The sequence below is a fragment of the Podarcis filfolensis genome (assembly GCF_964270895.1).
Source record: "Podarcis filfolensis genome assembly, chromosome: 5".
In the NCBI taxonomy this organism is placed as follows: Eukaryota; Metazoa; Chordata; class Lepidosauria; order Squamata; family Lacertidae; genus Podarcis; species Podarcis filfolensis.
Window position 1 is genome coordinate 71,327,066 of NC_139608.1, and position 20,470 is coordinate 71,347,535.

General features: G+C 40.4%; 1 protein-coding gene across 8 annotated transcripts in view; it reads left to right on the forward strand.

The window, feature by feature from the left end:
* CTNNA3 (catenin alpha 3) overlaps nt 1-20,470 on the forward strand; it is a 543,396-nt gene that overhangs the window by 335,354 nt on the left and 187,572 nt on the right. For all 8 annotated transcript variants that reach the window (XR_014548214.1, XR_014548215.1, XR_014548216.1 and 5 more), the window contains one exon: nt 7,691-7,783. Coding sequence is in view for 5 of the 8 variants with exons in the window: in XM_083614464.1 (XP_083470590.1) it covers nt 7,691-7,783 (93 nt within the window). In the remaining 3 variants the exon portion in view is untranslated. The remainder of the gene's footprint in view (nt 1-7,690; nt 7,784-20,470) is intronic.

The following is a 20,470-nucleotide window of genomic DNA, read 5'->3' on the forward strand; positions in this document are numbered from 1 at the left end:
CCATTCCAAGCTGTTGTTGTTATAATAAATAATAATATGTCGCCCATCTGACTGGGTTGTCCCAGCCATTCTGGCCAACTTCCAACAAATTAAAGCTTCAAACATTAAAAACATCCCTACACAGGTCTGCCTTCAGATGTCTTCTAAAAGTCAGATAGTCATTTATTTCCTTGACATCTGATGGGAGGGCGTTCCACAACTACCAAGAAGGCCCACTGCCTAGGCCCCTATAACCTCACTTCTCACAATGAGGGAACTGCGAGAAGGACCTCAGAGCTGGATCTCTGTGAGAGTAGTTATGCCTCTCTACTAATAGGAGACACATTTCATAGTTAGAAACAGAAAAAGATAAATCCTAAAGGTATTAAGATTAGATAATTAGACATGCTCGATGGTTATAATTTCCCCATGCTAAAGATTAGCCAGATCAGTGGTAGTGCATTTCCAGCACAAACTACCTCAAGGTGTGCTGTTGTACTTTTTATCAAAGACACACAGATTGTAGTTTATCCTTTTGGGTGGAATTAGTATATCTGGGCATCTGTTGGATTAGTTTTGGTAAATAAGATTAAAGAAGCATAGTTCTTAGACAAAATATTTGGCTTTGTAAACTTCTGGTTGTCAAATGCTTAAGATTAAATGTGCAATTCAGACAGCTTATGCTGAATGTAAAGCTTATTGATTTGACATTATTGATCTGGTCCTGCAAAGTGCCCCCAAATATAATTGACTTAAATGAGATATAAAACTCTCAGTATTCAGCGGAGACCACAGCAGTGACTGTTTGCATTGAGCTGCGCAATGGTAAAGGAGGCCATAACAGGTCAGCTGAGCCTTAGCATATACAGAAATGTGGAATGACTTTCTTTGGGGCACAAACTTATTGGGAGAGAAAATAAATAATACAAAAGTGCCGTATTGTGGGTTCCATGACTTGCAGTGTGTGCATTTGGCCTGGCAAAGTCATCTCTAAAGTTCTGCAAATACAAAATAATAAAAGTATGAAATGGAGTTTAAACCTGTCTAGTTTTATATGTGTTTTTTGAAGACAGATTTAGAAAAAACCACCAGTTTCTATTTTAAGAGACATTTTGATCTATAAGGACAGAGATGGGCAATAATAGGTGGAACGTTCCTCTTTAACCACGCCTTTGGTTGACTGACATTCAGTGCCCTTTTAAAATGTGTTGGATTTGGTTGTTCTTGTTTTTATTTTGATTATGTATTTTGTGATTTTATATTGCGATTTTATCCTGCGAACTGCCCTGAGACCTGCGGGTATAGGGCAGTATACAAAGTTAATCAATCAATCAATAAAATGTGGGATAATAGTGTCACAGTTACCCCAGATGTTTACATTTATTTATTTTGTCTCATTATCTATTTAATTAGTACACACAGAGAGAGGGAAACTTTCTGTCAATGCAGTTGTCTTACAGAGTTTGGGAGTTATAGTTTAAATGAGAAAGATGCATATAAATTTGAATGTATGATCTTGCATTACATCCAACCCCCAATGTTCCTTCCTACCTTCTTTCCTTCGGGTGCTGTGTGTTTTGCGGGGATGAGATATCGGCAGAAAAAATGGGATGTCCTGTTTGGAGGGGGCACTTGCAGGGTATGCAGTTTGGTTTCCCAATGCAAGTCGATGGGAGGCCCAAAGCTCTGGATATTTCTGGATATTGCTTTGGATTTGGGGTCCAAAGCAAGCCCCTTATGAAGCAATCTGAACTGAAGGGCTGGATCTACCAAAGTGGGCCCTGAAGCAAAGCAGGAGGGCCTCACACAGCAATAATAATAATAATAATAATAATAATAATAATAATAATAATATCTGTTTAGGGGAAAGCAGTTGCAGGGGGCAATTTTCAGTAAAAAAGCAATTGGGAATAGCCACTTACTCATGGGATATGGGTGGGCTTTGCGGCCTGGTGTGGCTATGCCACAGATCATGGGACCCTAGGGGGTTTATAGTTCATATGGTTGGAGGGAGAACATTGGGGCTACCCACACAATTATAACATGTTGAGGTCCATGACGTGGTCCAATCACATCAGGGCTGGAGAGGCTGGGTGTGGGGGGAGACCTGGCCAAAGCCAGCTCTTCTTCCTCACTATAAAAGGGAGTGGTGCCCAGGCTCTGGCCTTTATTTTTGGACAATGCCAGATTTCCCACCCTCCCGCTCTATCATGTTATGGTCATGCCCAAAGATAAGTGGGCTGGAACTTGTTAGGACCTTGCTATGGAATACTTGGTCACCATATTCAGGGCCAGGGAGATATTTTTCCTGCAGACTATTTGGCCTGTCTGCAGGTTTTCACCTTCCTCCTATCAATTGTAACAACTTTGGTGGTTAAGGCATTGGGTCTGGATCTTTAACATCTGGATAGCCTGCTAAAGGGGTCTGGGAAGGAGTAGTGCTGTCTGGGAGCCCACACAGGGACTGATTGGGTCATAGCAGCTCTTCAAGAGGTGGCTCTGGAGGAAGCCTCATACTCAATGTATCTCCCCAGGGTGACCTCGTTTCCAGGGTCAACCCATCTATTATTAACCAGCACATGGGTTGGTTGATCTTGGATACATACCTAATGCCTTCACCAAAATTGGTTTACATCTGTAATCAATAAAGTTGTGGCCTATTTCATCCCAATACCAATGTCCTGTGTCTCATTTAATATGGTTGGCCCCCACCCCATGGCGACATACTTCTTGTGATTCAGCCTGCAATAGGGGGAACGGAGTTTTAGCTCTCAAAGAAGCATCCCTCATTTAAGTCACATGCTTTTGTGTGTATTATTGTGTGTATAATGGCTGTGTCGTCTTTTCTCACCTATGTCTCCTAACTTGAGCTGCTTAAATATTGATTGGGTAAATCCACTTTTATTATTTTTACTTTATATTAAAGAAACCCATAAAATACTAACATCTTGCTTTCGCAATCTCAGTGAAAGGTGAAAGAATAAAACTCACCTCAGCTTATCATGGACCTCAATAGAATTTCATTTGCTTTCAGCAAGATCTAATTTGTGAGAATCTCAATGCAGCAAGAAATTTCAAGTGTAGAAGAAAGCTGGAGGGAAAAAAATGCTGTGAAATAAAAGAATGTTGGTGATGCTCATAACATTTTTGTTATGCGTTACTTTTAGTATGTGTACACCTAGGATATTTTAAGTGAACACAATGGTAAGCTTGACTGTGTGGCATTCATCTGTTTGAATGGCTACAGTCCTAACCCATTTACCTGGGAGTAAGCCCCACTGAATGCAGTGGGACTTTCTTCTGAGCAGATGGAATTCCAGATGGAAATGCAAATGAAGGTTGGAACTGATTGAGGAGCGCACCACTGCTTAGGATCCAGGTCTCATTTTCTTCCCCAAGGGTTTCCTGTGCCCCATCTCCTATAGTTCAGGAGGGCTTCCCAATCCACCAGAGAAGCTTTTCCATGGGTGTAGGTGGCTGCAAGGGAGAGGATGGAACAGGGAACTTTGCTTCTGTGAATTTACCTTAACACAGCTAATGTGCTCTCTTCTTCCCCAAACTGGACTTTAAGCTACTATTTGGGTTATCCATTTCCCCCTTTTCTCTCATATAAGAAGTATTTCCATAATGATGGATATCTTCAAGATTTATGCCTCAGCTGCAAATGCTACTCTAATACAAGCAAGCATTTTTAATCATCTTATCTGTCAGGGCTGCAGTTTCCATCTGCATAAATCTAAGCTTTGTTACTGCTTTTTTTGTCTGAAGTTTGTTAACATCAGACTGGTTGCAGCAGAGTATTCAATATATTTTAACACTGTTGCATTTAACAAGACTCAAGTAATTCTGCATACTAAATAATGTTTTAAAATCTTTGCTAAAATATAGCTATATCTTTGTTACCCTAGATTGGCTGTCTGCTTGGAAGTTTAGGCTTCATCTGCAATGACTTTCAGTTTGTTTCTAGGTATAACCCAAAGTGCTAGTTCACACATACCTATAAAGTCCTAATGATAGGGCTGTGCATCAAGTCCAGACAAATCCCAGATCCTGAACCAAATCAGGACAATCTGGGATTTCTCCAGATTGGATCAAGGCAGCCCTGAACTGGGTCAAATCCACCTGGAGCAAAATAATGTTAAAGTCTGTTGAGTCCTATTTTAATTTCTGTATCTATACTACTGCATATGCAATAGAATATAGATCTCAGTATTCCGTAAGGAGGGGGAATATGAGTTTGATCAAGAAACTTTGGTTTTACCTCTTACTGTAGATTTCGGCGTATAAGACGACTTTTTAACTCCGGAAAATCCTCTAAAAAGTTGGGGGTCGTCTTATACGCCAGGTATGGGTTCACTGGGCAGCGGCAGTGGGCGGGAGGAAGCTGCCAGGCGAAGCTGCCCAGCAATGCTAAGCCGGCTTTGCCGGGCAGCTTCCTCCCAGCACGGAGCAGAGCGGAGCCTGCAATCCACTGCCGCTGCCCAGCGAAGCTGCTGCATATAAGACTGGGCGTATAAGCCGACCCCCCAAATTGGCAGCTGCCAATTTGGGGGGTTGTCTTATACGCCCAGTCGCCTAATACGTCAGATTCTAGTTATTTTGAATTCTAGCTATTTACACCTTGCCTTTACAGTCAACGTACATGATCAGTTTTAAATTCCAGTAATTCCTTTCCAAAACTTACATTTCTATTGTAATAAAAAATCCCATTAAGGGCCACAAGAGCAGCATTAAAACAGTTGGAATAGTTCATTTCTTAATCGGATAATGCTGTGTAAATCAGTACAAGCAGAGTCTTTAAAGTCTTCTTGTTCTTTTCAAAGAATAAACCTGAGTTTGTGAATGGATTAAGATACGTTTCCCATAAGTCTCTCAAACAAAAGAAATGTCTCTGACAAACATGTAAGTTTATTGATCCGTAGTATCTGACCTGTGGGTCTCTCTTTTATTTTATTTTAAGAAAACTATTAATTTTTTTCTTAACAGTATTTTTGGGTGTCTGCTTTGATAATACTATTAAGTTATTACTTTCCAAAACTAGATCCCTGTATTTATGTATGTCCTTCAGGTTTACTGTGTTAACATATCTGGTGCTGATACTTTAATAGTTCAATGTGTTTTTTAATCTGTTGCTTAGAAAATAGTTTTCCAGATGAACAGTTTTCTCCATATATTTGCTAAGCTCTAAAACTGTACCTTCACAATTTGTTTGTTAAATTTTGCTTCGGTATCATTGTTTCACAGTTGGTGTTCCTAATCCTTTTTACTGTTATTTGCCAAAAACATAAATGATCTTTTAATCATCATCTACTTTTTCTTGGAAACTGTCTTTAATTGCACTGGGTGCCTATATGAGCTTTTTGCTATCCACACTGCATCTCCAATTTTGCATCTCCTTATTTGCTCTAATAAATAATTTTGGCATTAGTGCAGCCTTTACCAAATGAGTTATTCTGAATCCATTATCCTGTATTTTGCTTAGCTGTGTAGATTCAGTAGCACTGAAACAATGGATTGCTTCTTCATGGGGCATGTCTGTGGTATCTCAAGATGATAATTAAATATGCTAGCATTCTGAACTGTAGACATTCTGAAGCTGTAATTACATTTTGGCAGATTGGGTGCATTGTTAGAATTCCCGTCTTCTCTTTTTCCAGCAAATTATCTTACAGTTTTTGATAAGCTAAAAGCATTTTGATCAACAGAAGTTGATAGACTTCCTATAGACAAAGGTTTTTCAATATGCAGCGAGGAACAATATTGAAGGGATATAAACAATTATTTGCTACACTGTGTTTGCAACAAAAAGGCTATTGTTTTTAGTTTGGAGACACGGCAGCAATCCTATTCAAGTACAATATGTAGTATTTAGGGCTGTTAAACTAGGGGAGAGGTGAAAGGCAACTTGGGTAGATCAGGGTTTCTCAGATAAATTAAAAAATTGGTTGCAAACTGATAGACTGTAACTGTGATTTCAGTTAACAAATAATATTGCACCTAGGCCTTCTGGGCCAAATTGAGTTGACTCCTGAGATATCTTGCAGTTGGTGTGATTTGAAGTTCTTTGCATCCTTCCAACATAACATTATCAGTTTAAATGTCATTCATATCACCTCCTCTTTTGAATGGTTTCATTTTTACAAAACATTGTTACAAAGTGGGTGCACTAGTTGATAATAATAATAATAAAAAATTTTTATTATTATTTATACCCCACCCATCCTGCAGGGTTGCCCCAGCCACTCTGGACAGCTTCCCTGGGCAATAGTAAGCTCCAGGAGTGGTCTCTTTGCAGAATTTGTTTCCTTATAACAGGAGACCAACGAAGACTTGTGCAGTCTTTGTAATATCTGTTTATCTGCAATTTATACAACGTAGGTCCAATTTGGCCCCTTGATGTTGTTTTCCCCAAACCATGCGCATCTGCCCCACACCTGATGTTATCTGTGGTATCAGGAGCGGGGCAGGTAGAGATTGTGCAATTGAGTTAAATCAATCCCTGCAGAAAATAATTTATAGATGATGACTCCAAATCTCGTGAATTTGCTGCATGGCAAGAGTTCCCTGTGGGGAACTCGATTGTACAGCCAATCCCTTTAAGCCTCATCTGATCATCGGTGCTTCAAAGGCAGTAAAAGACCAGATTATCATCTGATTCCATTGCTACAACAGGTGTTTGATAGGTTGGTGAACTTGCCTGCAAGGGCTAGGGGACATCCACTTCTCTTGCCATGACCTATATCCACAAGCAGAGCATAGTGGAAGTCAAAAGACTTAGAGGAGGAGGCACATTCATAAATCTTGCATTGGATTCCAAAAGGTCAATACTCACTACTTTCTGGCTCTTTGCCCAAATTTTAGTTTCCCTTCTTCTACAACCCTGACTCTGATCCCCAGTAGAATGCTTGTCTCAGAACCCATCCTGTGTGTAGACTGGCCATTAAGGAAACAGTACACCCCATTCAGGAAATAAAAACTGATAATTCTGAATTGTTAGTGGGCAGCTAGCTTAACAAAGATAGCCAGCTGACAACCTGTGCTTTATTTAGGTCTTATGTTTTAAATTTGATATCCTGAAAAGATACTATTGCTTGTAGAATTTTTCATTATTGTCAGTAGGTTTTTTTCTTCAATCAAAGGTCATAACTTAAGTTCACAACTCGACAGATAAAAGTGTCAGTGGCTTAAAGCAAAATTCAAAGCACACAATCAAATGTATCATCGAACCAGCTTCTATCAAGGCATCTATGTCAAGAGGTCACTATTACAATCTACATTTCACTGAACAAATGGCCACCCAGGGTTTTGTGTGGCTATGGCAAAAAAGAGCTATCCTAGCAGTGCTATAATTATCCTGATTATTTAGCAAAACACAGCTTTTCTCTGGGTGAGATTGCTCCCTCCATCAGTGTTGCAATAAATGACAATGACTATTTCTTTATGAGATATACAAATCTGGCAATATAACAATAATGACTGACATTTTAAATTTCCTGTTGACCACAGGCACAGAATGTATACTTGTCATTGGCATCTTAGCATATCACCCTTCTAAATACATAGAGGACACTATCTGAAATTAAAGGGCAGTCAAAGTCATACGCAAGTATGGGATGCTTATTTGTGAAAATAATGTTCTAGAAAAAAATGTTTTATGGACTATGTATCTGTGTTGGGGATAAATGCAAACATGTCAATGTTTTTTCTCCAGGTGGCTAATCTTGCTTGCTCAGTATCAACAAACGAAGAAGGAATAAAAATTGTCCAAACAGCAGCCAGTCATATGGAGACTTTGTGCCCACAGGTATGACTTTTACATTCAATATATTTTTTTAAAGAATCTGTTCAATATGTGTGCAGGAATATAATGCCAGAATGAGTCATTGAAAAAAGTGTAAGCATAAAGAGAAAAACATTAAAAGACGAATGTTTTGTTATTTGTCTTTACAAACAGCATACCGTACAGATTCAAAAATGCAGAGCGTGGCTTGTCTTGTGGTAGCATGTTGTCCTTTGGGGCTATTGGTGCATTGTCATTCCATTAGAAAAATTGGGAGTTCTTAGGGCAAGTTGATATCCTCCTCAGTTCCAGCCCTAGGCATTTTGCTGCTTGAAGCAGAGAAGCTTGGCATCTACATCAGCGAGATTAGTGAGCCATTTGCAAGGGGTCTCCAGGGCTGATGCTTTTCCTGGCCCCACCCCAGCATCCACTGCCATTTTGTAGCCCTGGTGGTGAGATTCCTGCTGCCACCAGCCTCCCCATCATGCTTGCCAGATGGTGGCACCTCATTTCAGCACCATGTGAAAGAGGGGAGGTTGTTTGGGCTGTCTGTCTTGCTGTCAGGTAAGAGCACTTGTTTATGAGCACTGTGGGGAGTGGAGAGGGGAACCAAAACTTTCCAAGGCCTTGCTGCACCATTCAGACATCTTTCTCTATCACCTCCCTCCCCTGTGGTGCCACCTGAAGCAGATCATAGAATTGTAGAACTGGAAGGAACCCCAAGACTCATCTAGTTCAATACCCTGCAGTGCAGGAATCCTGCCCACAGTCATCCCTAGGGGGACTTGAACTTATTTCACTGTGTTTCAGGGCACGGCTAGCCCTGATTGCAATATAGATAGTGGTCAGGAAACACTATTTTCATGGGGGAGGGGGAGAAACCAACATAATTTAAAAAAAAACTTTCATTTTTACCAGGCATGTATTTATTAGATATAATAAGAGAGCACATGAGTCCTGGCATGTTGTCAATACAGAGACAGTTCTTCTGTATTTGCAATGTGTGGTACAGGGCATACTGATGGGATGCTATCGTTATTTCAACCCAACAGCATACTCTGGCACAGCAAATTCAGGTTTGACTCATATGCGTATGAAAGGTTGACAGTCTGTTGCAACCCAGACCTAACAGCAGTGTGACAGATGTTTCTTTGAGAAGACTGGAATGAGAGAAGAGTGAGTGCTCGAGAAACAATTGACAGGTCACTGTGGTGTGTTTCTCTCTTTTTCAGAGTTACAGGGCCAATACAAATTGCCAGCTTAAGCAGTATGGTAATATACACCACTAAAGCACTTATTGCCCTCTGTTTTTGGTTCTTCATTACGCTGCGCCTCTGATTCCTCTAGAGTAGGGATGTAGTAGTGTGTGGTGTTTGTCATTGTGACTGACTTATACAGCTTTGCATATTAAAAGATATAAGGTATATGCAGTGCTTTTTTTCTTAAAAAAATGTTTAGGGGCACTCTCATTTTGACTCAAGAAAATCACCATTGGTCCATAAAGGACTGCTGCTGCTGCCACTGCCCAGGACTGACCTGCTGGGAGCCTGAAGGGCCCTGCCCTGCCTCTCTCCACCTGGCTTGGGGCAGGGCCTGACAGGCTCCAAAAAGGACTGCTGCTGCTGCTCAAAAGAGAGGGCTCCTTTTAAAATTGTTTTTATTTTTATCTATGTCATTTTAAATTGTTATTGATATTAATGTTGTATTTGAAATATTAATGTTGTATTTTTAGTTTTAGATTTTATGATTTATGTGGAAATTTTTCCCATTTGCTTGTGTACCTTTTGATGTGTTTTATTTATTGTTTATGACTTTTGTTGTAAGCCGCCTCGGGCATTGGTTTAACTAAGGAAAGGTGGCATACAAATAAAATGATGATGATGACCATTTTATAGTTCAAATTGGGAAACATAAATACAGTAAATGGACAAAAGTACAAAGATTCACAAAATGTTTAGGGGTATGCGTCCCCCTGCATCCCCCCAGAAAAAAGCACTGGGTACATGTTAGGTATGGAGATACTTGTAAAACACAGTGAGGTGAGTGTAAAGCAGGGATGAGAGAGGGATGGGATGTTGGAGTGTGTTGTGTGCTGATTGGCTGTGGGTGACGTGTGACAGAACAAGTGTGTGGAGAGAGCAAAAGACAGTTAGCTTTGGAGTGAGTGAGAGAAGAGTAGCTGGTGTGGATGTTGAGGAGTAAGGGATAGAGTAGGCAGGATGGGATTAGGGATATAGTTATCAGTGCATGTCAGAATGCACAGTATCCTAACACAGTTATTAGAAACCAATCATATAAGAAACTACTATATTTAGTTTTTGTTACAGTAATTTTGTTGTTCCTACCATGTATCATATTTGGCAAATCTATCAGGGCTATGACAGAGTAAACAAGAGGTAATGGTGTTTATATGGTGACAGCGGGATACTAATAATTAAGAGATTGCTTGAACTATTGGGAGGCTAGACCTCCTAACCTTAAAAGGGACCCCTAACCATTAGGTCCAGTGAAAGAACACTTACCAAGCAAAAGGGATTGGTGATTTGAAATAAAGTACCCACTTGCTCATAAGACTTGGGCCGGGGAGGGTATGACAAAGTAAAATTAGATACAGTATGCATTTAAAGCCAAATCTATCAGATGTGCACTTTCTGAAACAATTTGTAAACCAAAACACAGCTATCCTTGCTAATTCACATTTATCTGAATTTTGTGATCCTGTTCTCCAACTAAACAATGTTTACTATATATTGCATATATTAGGGCATATTGCTTGCAAAAAGTGTTCATTAGTCAAAATTCAACTTTATTATTTTAATGGGCTCTATTTGCTTTCGATCTAGAAAGTTGTTCTTTGTTTTCAGGCATGGATAAGATTGCCATATTTCAAAAAGTAAAAATCTGGACAGATTTTTGTTGGGCTTTTTAAAGTTTTGCCCAAAGTTGTTGAGTAAAGAAATAGGAAAATCATCAAAAACGATACTGCCGACATTGGCTCTGCCATACGTCTGGATTTTCCCTGATATTTAGCTGATTTCCTCCTGGATACTGCTTGCAGTTGCAGTATTCTGGATATGTCTGGGAAATTCCGGACATATGGCAACCATAGATTTATTGTGTGTACATGTGTAGATATACATTTGTGAGAGTTTTGCTTTGTTTTGCTCAGTTTTGTTCCCCCCCTTACTTTATACAATAATATAAAGGTAAAGGTAAAGGGACCCCTGACCATTAGGTCCAGTTGTGACCGACTCTGGGGTTGCGGCGCTCATCTCGCTTTATTGGCCGAGGGAGCCGGCGTACAGCTTCTGGGTCATGTGGCCAGCATGACAAAGCCGCTTCTGGCGAACCAGAGCAGTGCACGGAAACACCGTTTACCTTCCTGCTGGAGCGGTACCTATTTATCTACTTGCACTTTGACATGCTTTTGAACTGCTAGGTTGGCAGGAGCAGGGACCGAGCAACGGGAGCTCACCCCATCGCGGGGATTTGAACCACCGACCTTCTGATTGGCAAGCCCTAGGCTCAGTGGTTTAGACCACAGTGCCACCCGCATATATATATATATATATGTGTGTGTGTGTGTGTGTGTGTGTGTGTGTGTCTGTATAGATATTGCATTGATACACCACTTCTTGCCTTCATTTATCACTCCCGCTTTTAGTCACCTTGCCCTAAACCAAAGGAAACTTTTTTTGCAATGCTAATTGCCATTCGAGGGGGCAGTTTCCACAGATAATATGTCAGGGGAGGAGAGGCTTAGATCCTCACACCCTCCTGCCCATGTCATTTCTTAAAAACCCAACATGATTGCTAATTATATCATTAATGTAACATGTTGTTAGGCCCTAAGAATGGATCCTCACTGGGTTGTCACTGTTCCCTCTGTTGCTGGACTGGGGCCTGGGGCAGAGGAAAGATAGGGGCAATGGCAAATGATGGCTTGAAATAGGCAGTGGTTTATTCTTAGCTAGGAAGGCTGATATACTGCTGCAACTGCTCAGCCCACTGATGGCTAAGCTGGCAATCCTCCCTACCCACCCACTGTGGCTGACGGTCTTACATGCCTCTGTGGAGGATGGGGGCTGCCTTACAATTTGAGTCATATTGAAGTGCGGTGGTGAAATGCAGGCAGTCATAGGAAATGTTAGCTCTTGTCTCCAGCTTGCAGAGCTACTTTTTAATAATATAGGCATATTGGTACAGCCATCTGTTTTTATCCTTACATCCGCAATTGGTTTATGAAAGCACAAATATGCAGCATATTCATGTACAGTAATATTTTTCTTAATGTCATCCTGTCTTGCTGCTTGAGAGCCCTATATGCTGTAATTATTTTTAACATTACATGCTAATGTTATGTGACTATTAAGACACCAACCACAATACTTTAAAGAAGTATACTTTGTCTTTTCAGAATATTAATGAAACCTACTTGGCAAATGGCCTAGACGGCCCTCTATAAATAGAGCTGTATTTATTGCTACAAAGAGGAAATTAGAGAAGTCCTAAAGTGGCCAATAAATGTGTAAAATAATTTGATGCCATGCTGAAAGAGCAGTGATGCTGCTGGAACATTTTTACTGAGATTTACCACAATCCAACTGTGGCTTTTATTAACTAAACTTATTGTGCCACCCTTGTGCCTCCATAATCTTTATACCTCACCAGCCCACTGCTGCTTCTGCTACGTAATATGAAGGGTTTATAGCAGGAAAGCTGAAACTGCCTGCAAATCTGCTTGGGTATCTGGTATATCTGAAGTACTATGGTCCTTCATTCACAATAGCTTAATTTCCTTCGCCATCTTAAAATGCTTTTCTCAGATAACTGTTCACCTTTGGGTTGGGGCTACTTAGGGCAGGAGTCAGAGTAGTGTTGCAGACACAATCTAGTTTTCTTTTCCTCTGCCTCCAAGCATTACTTCTCTGGACGTTTATGGCATTTTCTTTGTACTTCTAGCCAGAAATGGTCATATATGGTCATAACGTAACAGTATATTTATGATGCTTGTGTACACTAACTGTCCTTCAATTAAAAGTTAGGAATAACTTTCTGACAGAGCTGTTGGACAGTGGAAGGTGGTGGACTCTGCTTCCATGGAGATTTTGATGGCCATCTGTCAGGGATTCTTTAGCTGCAATTCCTGCATTGCAGGGGGTTCAAATAGATGATTATTGGGAACCCTCCTAAATCAATGATTCCATGTCTGCCTCTTAAGGAGACCCAACATCATCAGACAACATTCCTAGGTAGTTGTTTGGGTCCTAAAACCCTGATTGGCTCAACCACCAATGTGACACCTGCCCTGGTCTGTCCCTAAACATTTATTTATTGGGTTGAGTACTGAGCAGCAAATATCACTCCACCCTGCCACATGCAATTGAGAAGCACAGATCTTACTGTAGTTAATGCTAATGCTAAGAAAGTTTCCCATTTTCACCAGTATCTGAAGCAAACATTCATCTATGGTTTCAGATCCTTTCTAAAACAGAATTAGGGGTAGTGTTAACTGCAGCTTAATCCAGCGCTGGCATTTCTTTCCGTGCATGGTGGGGATTTGCTCCTGAGAGGAGAAGGGGTGTGAGACAGGAGCACACTTTCTGGAGTTCTGGCTCCTCATCTCTGAGCTGCAGTGAAGAGGCAGCCAGCAGCCTGCCCGCAACACTGCAGTACCTTGCTTTATAGAGTTGCTGCTGTGAGGATAAAAATGAAATAATGCCACGTATGCTGCACTAAGCTCCTTGGTGAAAAAACGACAACTGCATACACAAATGGTAAATACCTCAGTAGAGTCTGATTATATTATTGTGTTTGTGTTTAAGTGATACAAGTTCAAATATAATGACTGAAACAGTTATTACAGATCCACAGTCATGTATTGTTCTTTGCATCCTGGGATTTCCTTTGTCCTTTCGCTGTGTTCCCCTAGTATATCCTGGGTTTTGTCTAACCCCTTCCCCACAATTGCAGGCCTAAGTTTTCTATTTGAACAACTCATTATGCAATGTCTGGATATCCCACTTAAGCCTTAAATAACAATAGTATCTGCAACTGCGGTCTTAGGGCTCATTCACACTTCCTTTTGTCCCACAATTTCTTCCATTTGTCTCCTGATTTCTAAGCATGGGTCCAAGAGATTTTCCTTTCGTCCCACTACTTTCCCCAGGAAACCCCACTGTTTATTGCTGAATTGGAACAAACACCAATCCACAGACAATCCTGGGTTTTCCCAGTGAAAGTGGTGGGATGAAATAACAACCTCTTGGACAACCCCTTATACCAAATCACCTCTCAGTGTGCCCCTTTGAACTCTTACTTGTGAATAAACATATATAAGCTTGTGCTGTAAACCTTCATTTATAGATGCACAATATTTCATTTCCATCCCAAAGCCATCAATGGTTGTTTGGGATGTTGCTGTTTTTGCAGTTTCTTTCTATGCTTTGTTCCTAGCCCTTATTGAACTTTGAATTGTTGAGCCTCCTCTAGTTTGTACACATATTGATTCATGTCTCCAGCAAGCATAATTATGTAAGCTGGCAAAAATGCAAAATTCTTCTCTACAAAAGCTATCACTTGGAAGCAATGTGATCCTGCAAAATTATTCATCCAATATGTTGGTTTCTAGGTAATGCAGAGTTTCAAACATCTGTTTGTGTTATTATGGATTTTTGGAGCTGAAAGCACCTCAATTTCCTGTATATTATATTTGCTTTCATTCCACTAAATGTCAGGTATCTATTTGGTTTTCTTCTCTAGATCTTGATGTCATGATTAAAGAGTCATGCATGTTGTTCATCAAAGTAATTGAAATGATCACAATTTTATTCCATTTTGAATCTCCTGATGTGTGCAGAGTGCTGCTAGACAGAGTTTCTGTCCAAAACTATTTTCTACACATACTGAGTACTGAACAAGGGCAGAAATAATAGGGTAAAGTGGAGAGTCAGTGAACTACTAACCATCTGCCTTAAAATTGGCAAAACAGATGTTAGTGTCTCAAACAATGTCAACATTTTCTTAAGTGCCATTTCCAGCCTTTCAATAAGGATATTAATTAAAGGTACATACCATAGTCTTGAGATTAGTGCTATTAAAGTGGAAATGACATTTTGAAAAAGCAGGAAAAATGTTTTACTGCTATTTTTATGGCTGTTGCTACAATCCTACACACACTGATTGGAAATCAGTGCAACTTTCTGCCAGTATAGCATATTTAGGACTGGCATATACTATTCTGGTTTTATAATTGTTTTTGTTGTTTTCTTTTCCAATTTTCTATGGATCTGTTTTATGTACACAGCTTAGAAATGCAAATAATTTAGTAATATAAACATGTCTTAAATATAGAAAGGTAAATAATTTTTGTGAAGACCATTTTGAGTATTAATGAAGGGAGCTGCTGTTTTAATTAGGGAGAATTTTTTTTTATATACCTGTTGCTTACATTGCTTAACCATTTTCTTAATTTCCTTTCTAACACTGTTAAACTAAACACAAGGTGGGACGTGCTTAGAATCACGGTGCCTCAGGTTGGGGCCAGCGATAATGTGTGGTGGGTGGAAGAGAGGGGCACAAAGAGGAATAAGAATCTTCATGAGGGTGCCCTTTTCTTGCAGAGGACAGATTGCTGTGCATTGCAGAGAGTTGCCCTAGGTGACTCTTCGGGCACCTTCCAACTCTACAATTCTATGACTCTTTCAGAAGACAGTCTTCTATTGGGAGGCATTCTCTATTTAAAAGACTGTCTGTCCATGTCAAGTTTAGCCAACAAGAACCTTATGTGCAGGACTGCTGATGGCAGTTTTGTGTGCACAGTATTGAGAAGCATGATGTAGAATGCAGGAGAGATCAGAAGTACTGAGAACACCTTCTGCATCCTCAGTTGGTCAACCCTCTTATTTGAGAATTCCACACCTGTCCAGCTACTTGTTCCTGGGCTCTCTCTTACAAGAACCAAAAATCTTTTAAGGAAGGAATTAAAATACTGGTGACCCAGATGCTCAGAATCTCCAAATCCATGCCTCTTTTGCATCTTAATTGCTTTCTTGATTGAGGTACGCAACCTCAGGAAAAGGTAAAGAAATGGTGGCCCTCCTAGTGAGAATAGTATCCATGCATTCACCTGGCAATACATTTGCACCCATACTGTCAAAATGCAATAGTTTATTCTAGTCATAACTTCCATACTCAAGTACTTTACTTCCACACTGGCTGCACTGCCAATTCACTTTCAAACACCAATAGTTTTAATACCACTGTCATTTAAATGCAGAAGTGAAATACTCCATGGCAAGAACAAACTGTTCATTTATTTAAAGGATTTCAAGGTGAAGTGCCCTCACAAGTTAGTGATGGATTAACATTTTCACCCTGAGGGCTGCCTTCTGTTCTGGGCACCACATGCCAGTGGTGGGTGAGACCAGAAGCAAATATTTCTATGCACACTCACACAACCCTCTCTGTTCTTCATCCAGCCAAGCAAGATGCATTATCAGATGAAGGGCAGAATTCTAGCCAGAGAAAAACATTCAAGGACAGTGTAGAGCAGGGCCAGTGAAGGATGTGGACTAGGGAGATTCTTAAGGGCCAGCAGCTTTTCTTCCAGCTCAGATAATAGAGTTTAAAGACTATCTATCTCTGAGTTGATGGAGAGGTCCCACCCATTTGTCTTCTCACACAGAGTTCCCTTTCCTTTGTTCTCTTAATGGTCCATCACCCAGGTGATCATCTCAACACAGGAAGCTAGCCAACCTTATATTTTAACACTTGCTGGGTTAGAGGCATCTCACATACAGACTACTTCCTTCTCCACCCCCTAGCCACAACACCTTGTTGCGGATTGGAGGGCAGTGCTTATATCAGCCCTGCAGTGTGGTGTAATTTTATATTTCAGGTGCGAGGTGCGGCTAATTAAATTGCCCTCAGACTGCCTCCCTGAGCAAACAAAGCATTCAATTCCATACAGAAGCCTCATGCTCTGTTGACTAGCATGCAGACTGGCTTTAAATATTCAAAAACTAAAAATACATTTTCCATGTGATGCAAGATCTAAGGAGTCTTAGAGCCTAATGTTTATTTTCCAGCCCCCTCAGCCAGAGACACAGGAAGCACAAATATACCAGAGATACATTGCATCATTTTGTTACAGAGTCCTCCTTGCCATTTATAATATTAGGTTTGAAAACTCTGGTGAAATCATTGTTTATTCAAGCAATACTGCTTTTCTTCATATGTCCAGAAGCTTATATCATTTGTAGGAAATTCTGTTGATGAAAGATGAACGTAAAGCTGGACACTCCTTTAAAGTCCACAGCAAATTCACAAAAGTGTGTTGTGATCGTTTTCTGTCTCTCTCATATCCCTTTGTATCAGAATATTTGAATTCTTTTTTGCGCCAGAAAGTCTTTTCTTTAATTTCCCCATTTTGCACGATCCCTTTACAAAATCAGTGTATTTTAATGTATTATGTTGTTGTTGTTTTTGGAAGAGACAAGAAACAGAATGCTAGAAGTGCCATGGGTAAAGCAGAATAGCATTACTATTAGAGAGTTACCTCCTTTGATCAGAAACTACCAATTTTAAAAAATAAGCTTGCCTTGCAATGTAGTAGGACACAATACCAAGCAGCCCAAAGATCCATTCAGTTTGTTGTGTGAGTATTGTTTTCAATGAAAGCAAAAAGGAATGAACTAGGGACTACAAAAAAAAAGAAGTCTTTAGTAAACAGTAATGAAGGAAAATATTTAGATTGAAATTACATGTTTTAAAAGGTGTATTGTGACTTGCGAGTGTATTCTACTGCAGGAATGGCCTTTTATATTATTGGAATTCTCTTTATTCTTCAGACAATGTCCTGGGGAATAGACTGGAAATGCATCTTGCTGCATAACATGAGCTCCATAATAAAGCTGGTGCAATCTAGAAGTACAGGCTTTATAATTAATAATTAACTCCACTCAGGTCCACCCGCATACCATATATTCTGGTTGTGCTTTGAGGGGGCAGCACAGTTGGCAATGGAAGTCCCCCCCCCCCTGCATATCTTGGCAGTGCCTGAAAGCAACCTTGCTGTGGAATCTATCTGTCACCATATTTGGGGCAGGGAGCAATCTGCCTGCATAAAAATTGGGCTTGCCTGGAGGTTTTGGCTACCTCATAGCAACTGTCATAACTTTTGGCAGAAAATGCATTGGCCTGGATCCTTAATCTAAACTGGAACAAAGGTTTAGGGAACCCGGATAAAGGGGTCCATGGAGAAAGTTTATCGTAAGGCCCAGACAGAGGGGCTAATATGCCATAAAACTCCCTAAGTAGAGACTTGGTGGGTTTGCCCCATTTGATCTGTGTCATGGGGGGACCCAGAATATACCCTAATGGACCAATCAGCCAACAATTGGGCTTAGCTGATGCCAGATACATACCTAATGCCTATGTCAAAGCCTACTTCCATCTGTAATCAAAAAAGGTTGTGGCCATTTCAATCCCAAGCTGTTGCCCTGTCCTTATAGGTACCCTCATGCCCCTGGTGAACCCAGGTTCACTACACCTGAGCCTGCAACCTATATTTTTGTTTTAGTTATTTAATATTTCCATCCATCTCAGTATTATAGCTACAATACCCACAAAAGGGACACGGGTGGCGATGTGGTCTAACTACCAAGCCTTATGGAGCTCCCCCCATACCAGCGTGAGTAGATAAATAGGTATGACAGTGGCAGGAAGGTCAACAGCATTTCTCTGCACTTTGGCACTCATCACGGTATTCTGTTGCACCAGAAACAGTTTAGTCATGCTGGCCACATGACCTGGAAAAGCTGTCTGCGGATAAATGCTGGCTCCCTCGGCCTGAAAGCAGGTATGAGCACTGCACCCCATAGTTTCAGTTTACTGGACTTAACCATCCAGGGGTCCTTTAGCTTACGTTAATCTTACAATACCTACATTGTTAAATCTTATTATTATTCATTAAATTTCTGTCCTGCTCTTCCTCCCAAAGGCACCTAGGGTGGCAAACAACAAAGCAGCTGAACAATACCAAAAACACAATTAAAACCATTTTTTAAATCTGAAAACCTTTTAAAATGTAGGGATTTGGTGCATCTCCCAGAGAAAGTGTGACTCATATTTTGTACCTTTTCTGTATTTTACCACTGGGAACCAGCTCCTGTGTGCCTTTTCTTTCCTTTTTTCTGTAAGTTATAATTTAATTCATTTGAATGCAGAATCTAGTGTTCTATAGCTGAGAACCATGTTGTACCCAATTGATTTTAACAACAGCAGTTTTTAAAATTAACAGTCATTATGCGAGCTATTTCCTTTCCTTGCTATTTTATTGGCTCTTTAGCTGGCTAATTCAATTACCTGGCATCCCTGTGTCTATTCAGATGTTGTCTGGTAAAAATGCATGCATGTGCCTGCCTCAGCCACATTAGTTTTTCTCTTGCTAGGAAGTGGGGAAGTAATATTCTTTGAAAGCATGGCCTTGCTGCTGTGGTCCTTTGATTTCAGAGTGCCCTCAAATGCCTTTTCGGAAGAGGAAAACATATAATGCCTGCAAGGCAATATTGATGTGTGTCTCAAGGACAGCCCTCACCCATGCAGAAATTCATGGCCCAGGGGTATATTTTCTCAAAGGTGTAGAGTTTGGAAATGTACTACATCCATTCAGGTTTTGTGTAGAGGTTTACTCACCTAGAAAACATAAAGACATGCAGAAATAATTTGGAATGAAACAGCCTCTCATTAATATTTATGAAATTTTGTTCTACAGTCATTCTAAATGATTCTTTAATAGTACATAGCCAGAACACTGGACTCTGCTGAATCTTCTTTTATGGAATCTTCTTTTCCGAAATACCAGTCACCTTATTTTATTCCTTCTATCCTCATGTTTAGATTAGTTTTGCATCGATTTGCATAGATTGAGTACATAGGTGAATGATTCTGGGGGTTCTATTTTGTTTCTTTTCAATATATTTGTGACATTTGTGATTTTTTTTTAATGTACTTGCATTCCATTTTGACGCGTCTTGATATATCTTGTATACAATTTGTTTTTGTGGATTTACTTGTTTTACTTACGTATATTGTTTAGAGAATTATGATTAGTAGTATTGTTTGATTTTGAATGTGGAATTCATAATGCATTTATTACATTTCTCCCTTTTTTGTTGGGTTTTGTAAACCACTTAAGAGATTTTTGTGGAAATATAGCAGGATTTCATAGGGGTTCTAGGCCAAAAAAAGGGACAATGCTGTTTACCACCTAAACCTCCTGGAAATCGTAATGGTCCTCTGTGATTTTACAATATATATGCTCACCTGGAAGTAGGGCTAAGCCACCCATGAGGCAAGGTGAGATGATTACCTCAAGTGGCAGAATCCACAGGGACAGCAGTTCTGGCTTCCAAGGAATGCATCGCCAACTGCTGCTGTGGTGGCAGAAACAGCTATGGTGTGCTCCTTGGAAAGCCAAATCTGCCCCCATGCCACCTCTACAGTAGCCGCTTGGTGAATAGGAGGCGCTGGTGGTCTCCTCCCACCCTTGTCCCCAATGTAGGTCTTTATTCTCCCATTGTTCCCAGTGTAGGATCTTCACTCACCTCTTCTGCCCTGGGTGCAGGGGGATGGGACACACACCATTTTGTGGTTTGCCTCAGGTGCCAAAATAGCTTGGGCCAGCACTGCCTGGTAGCACTGGTGGAG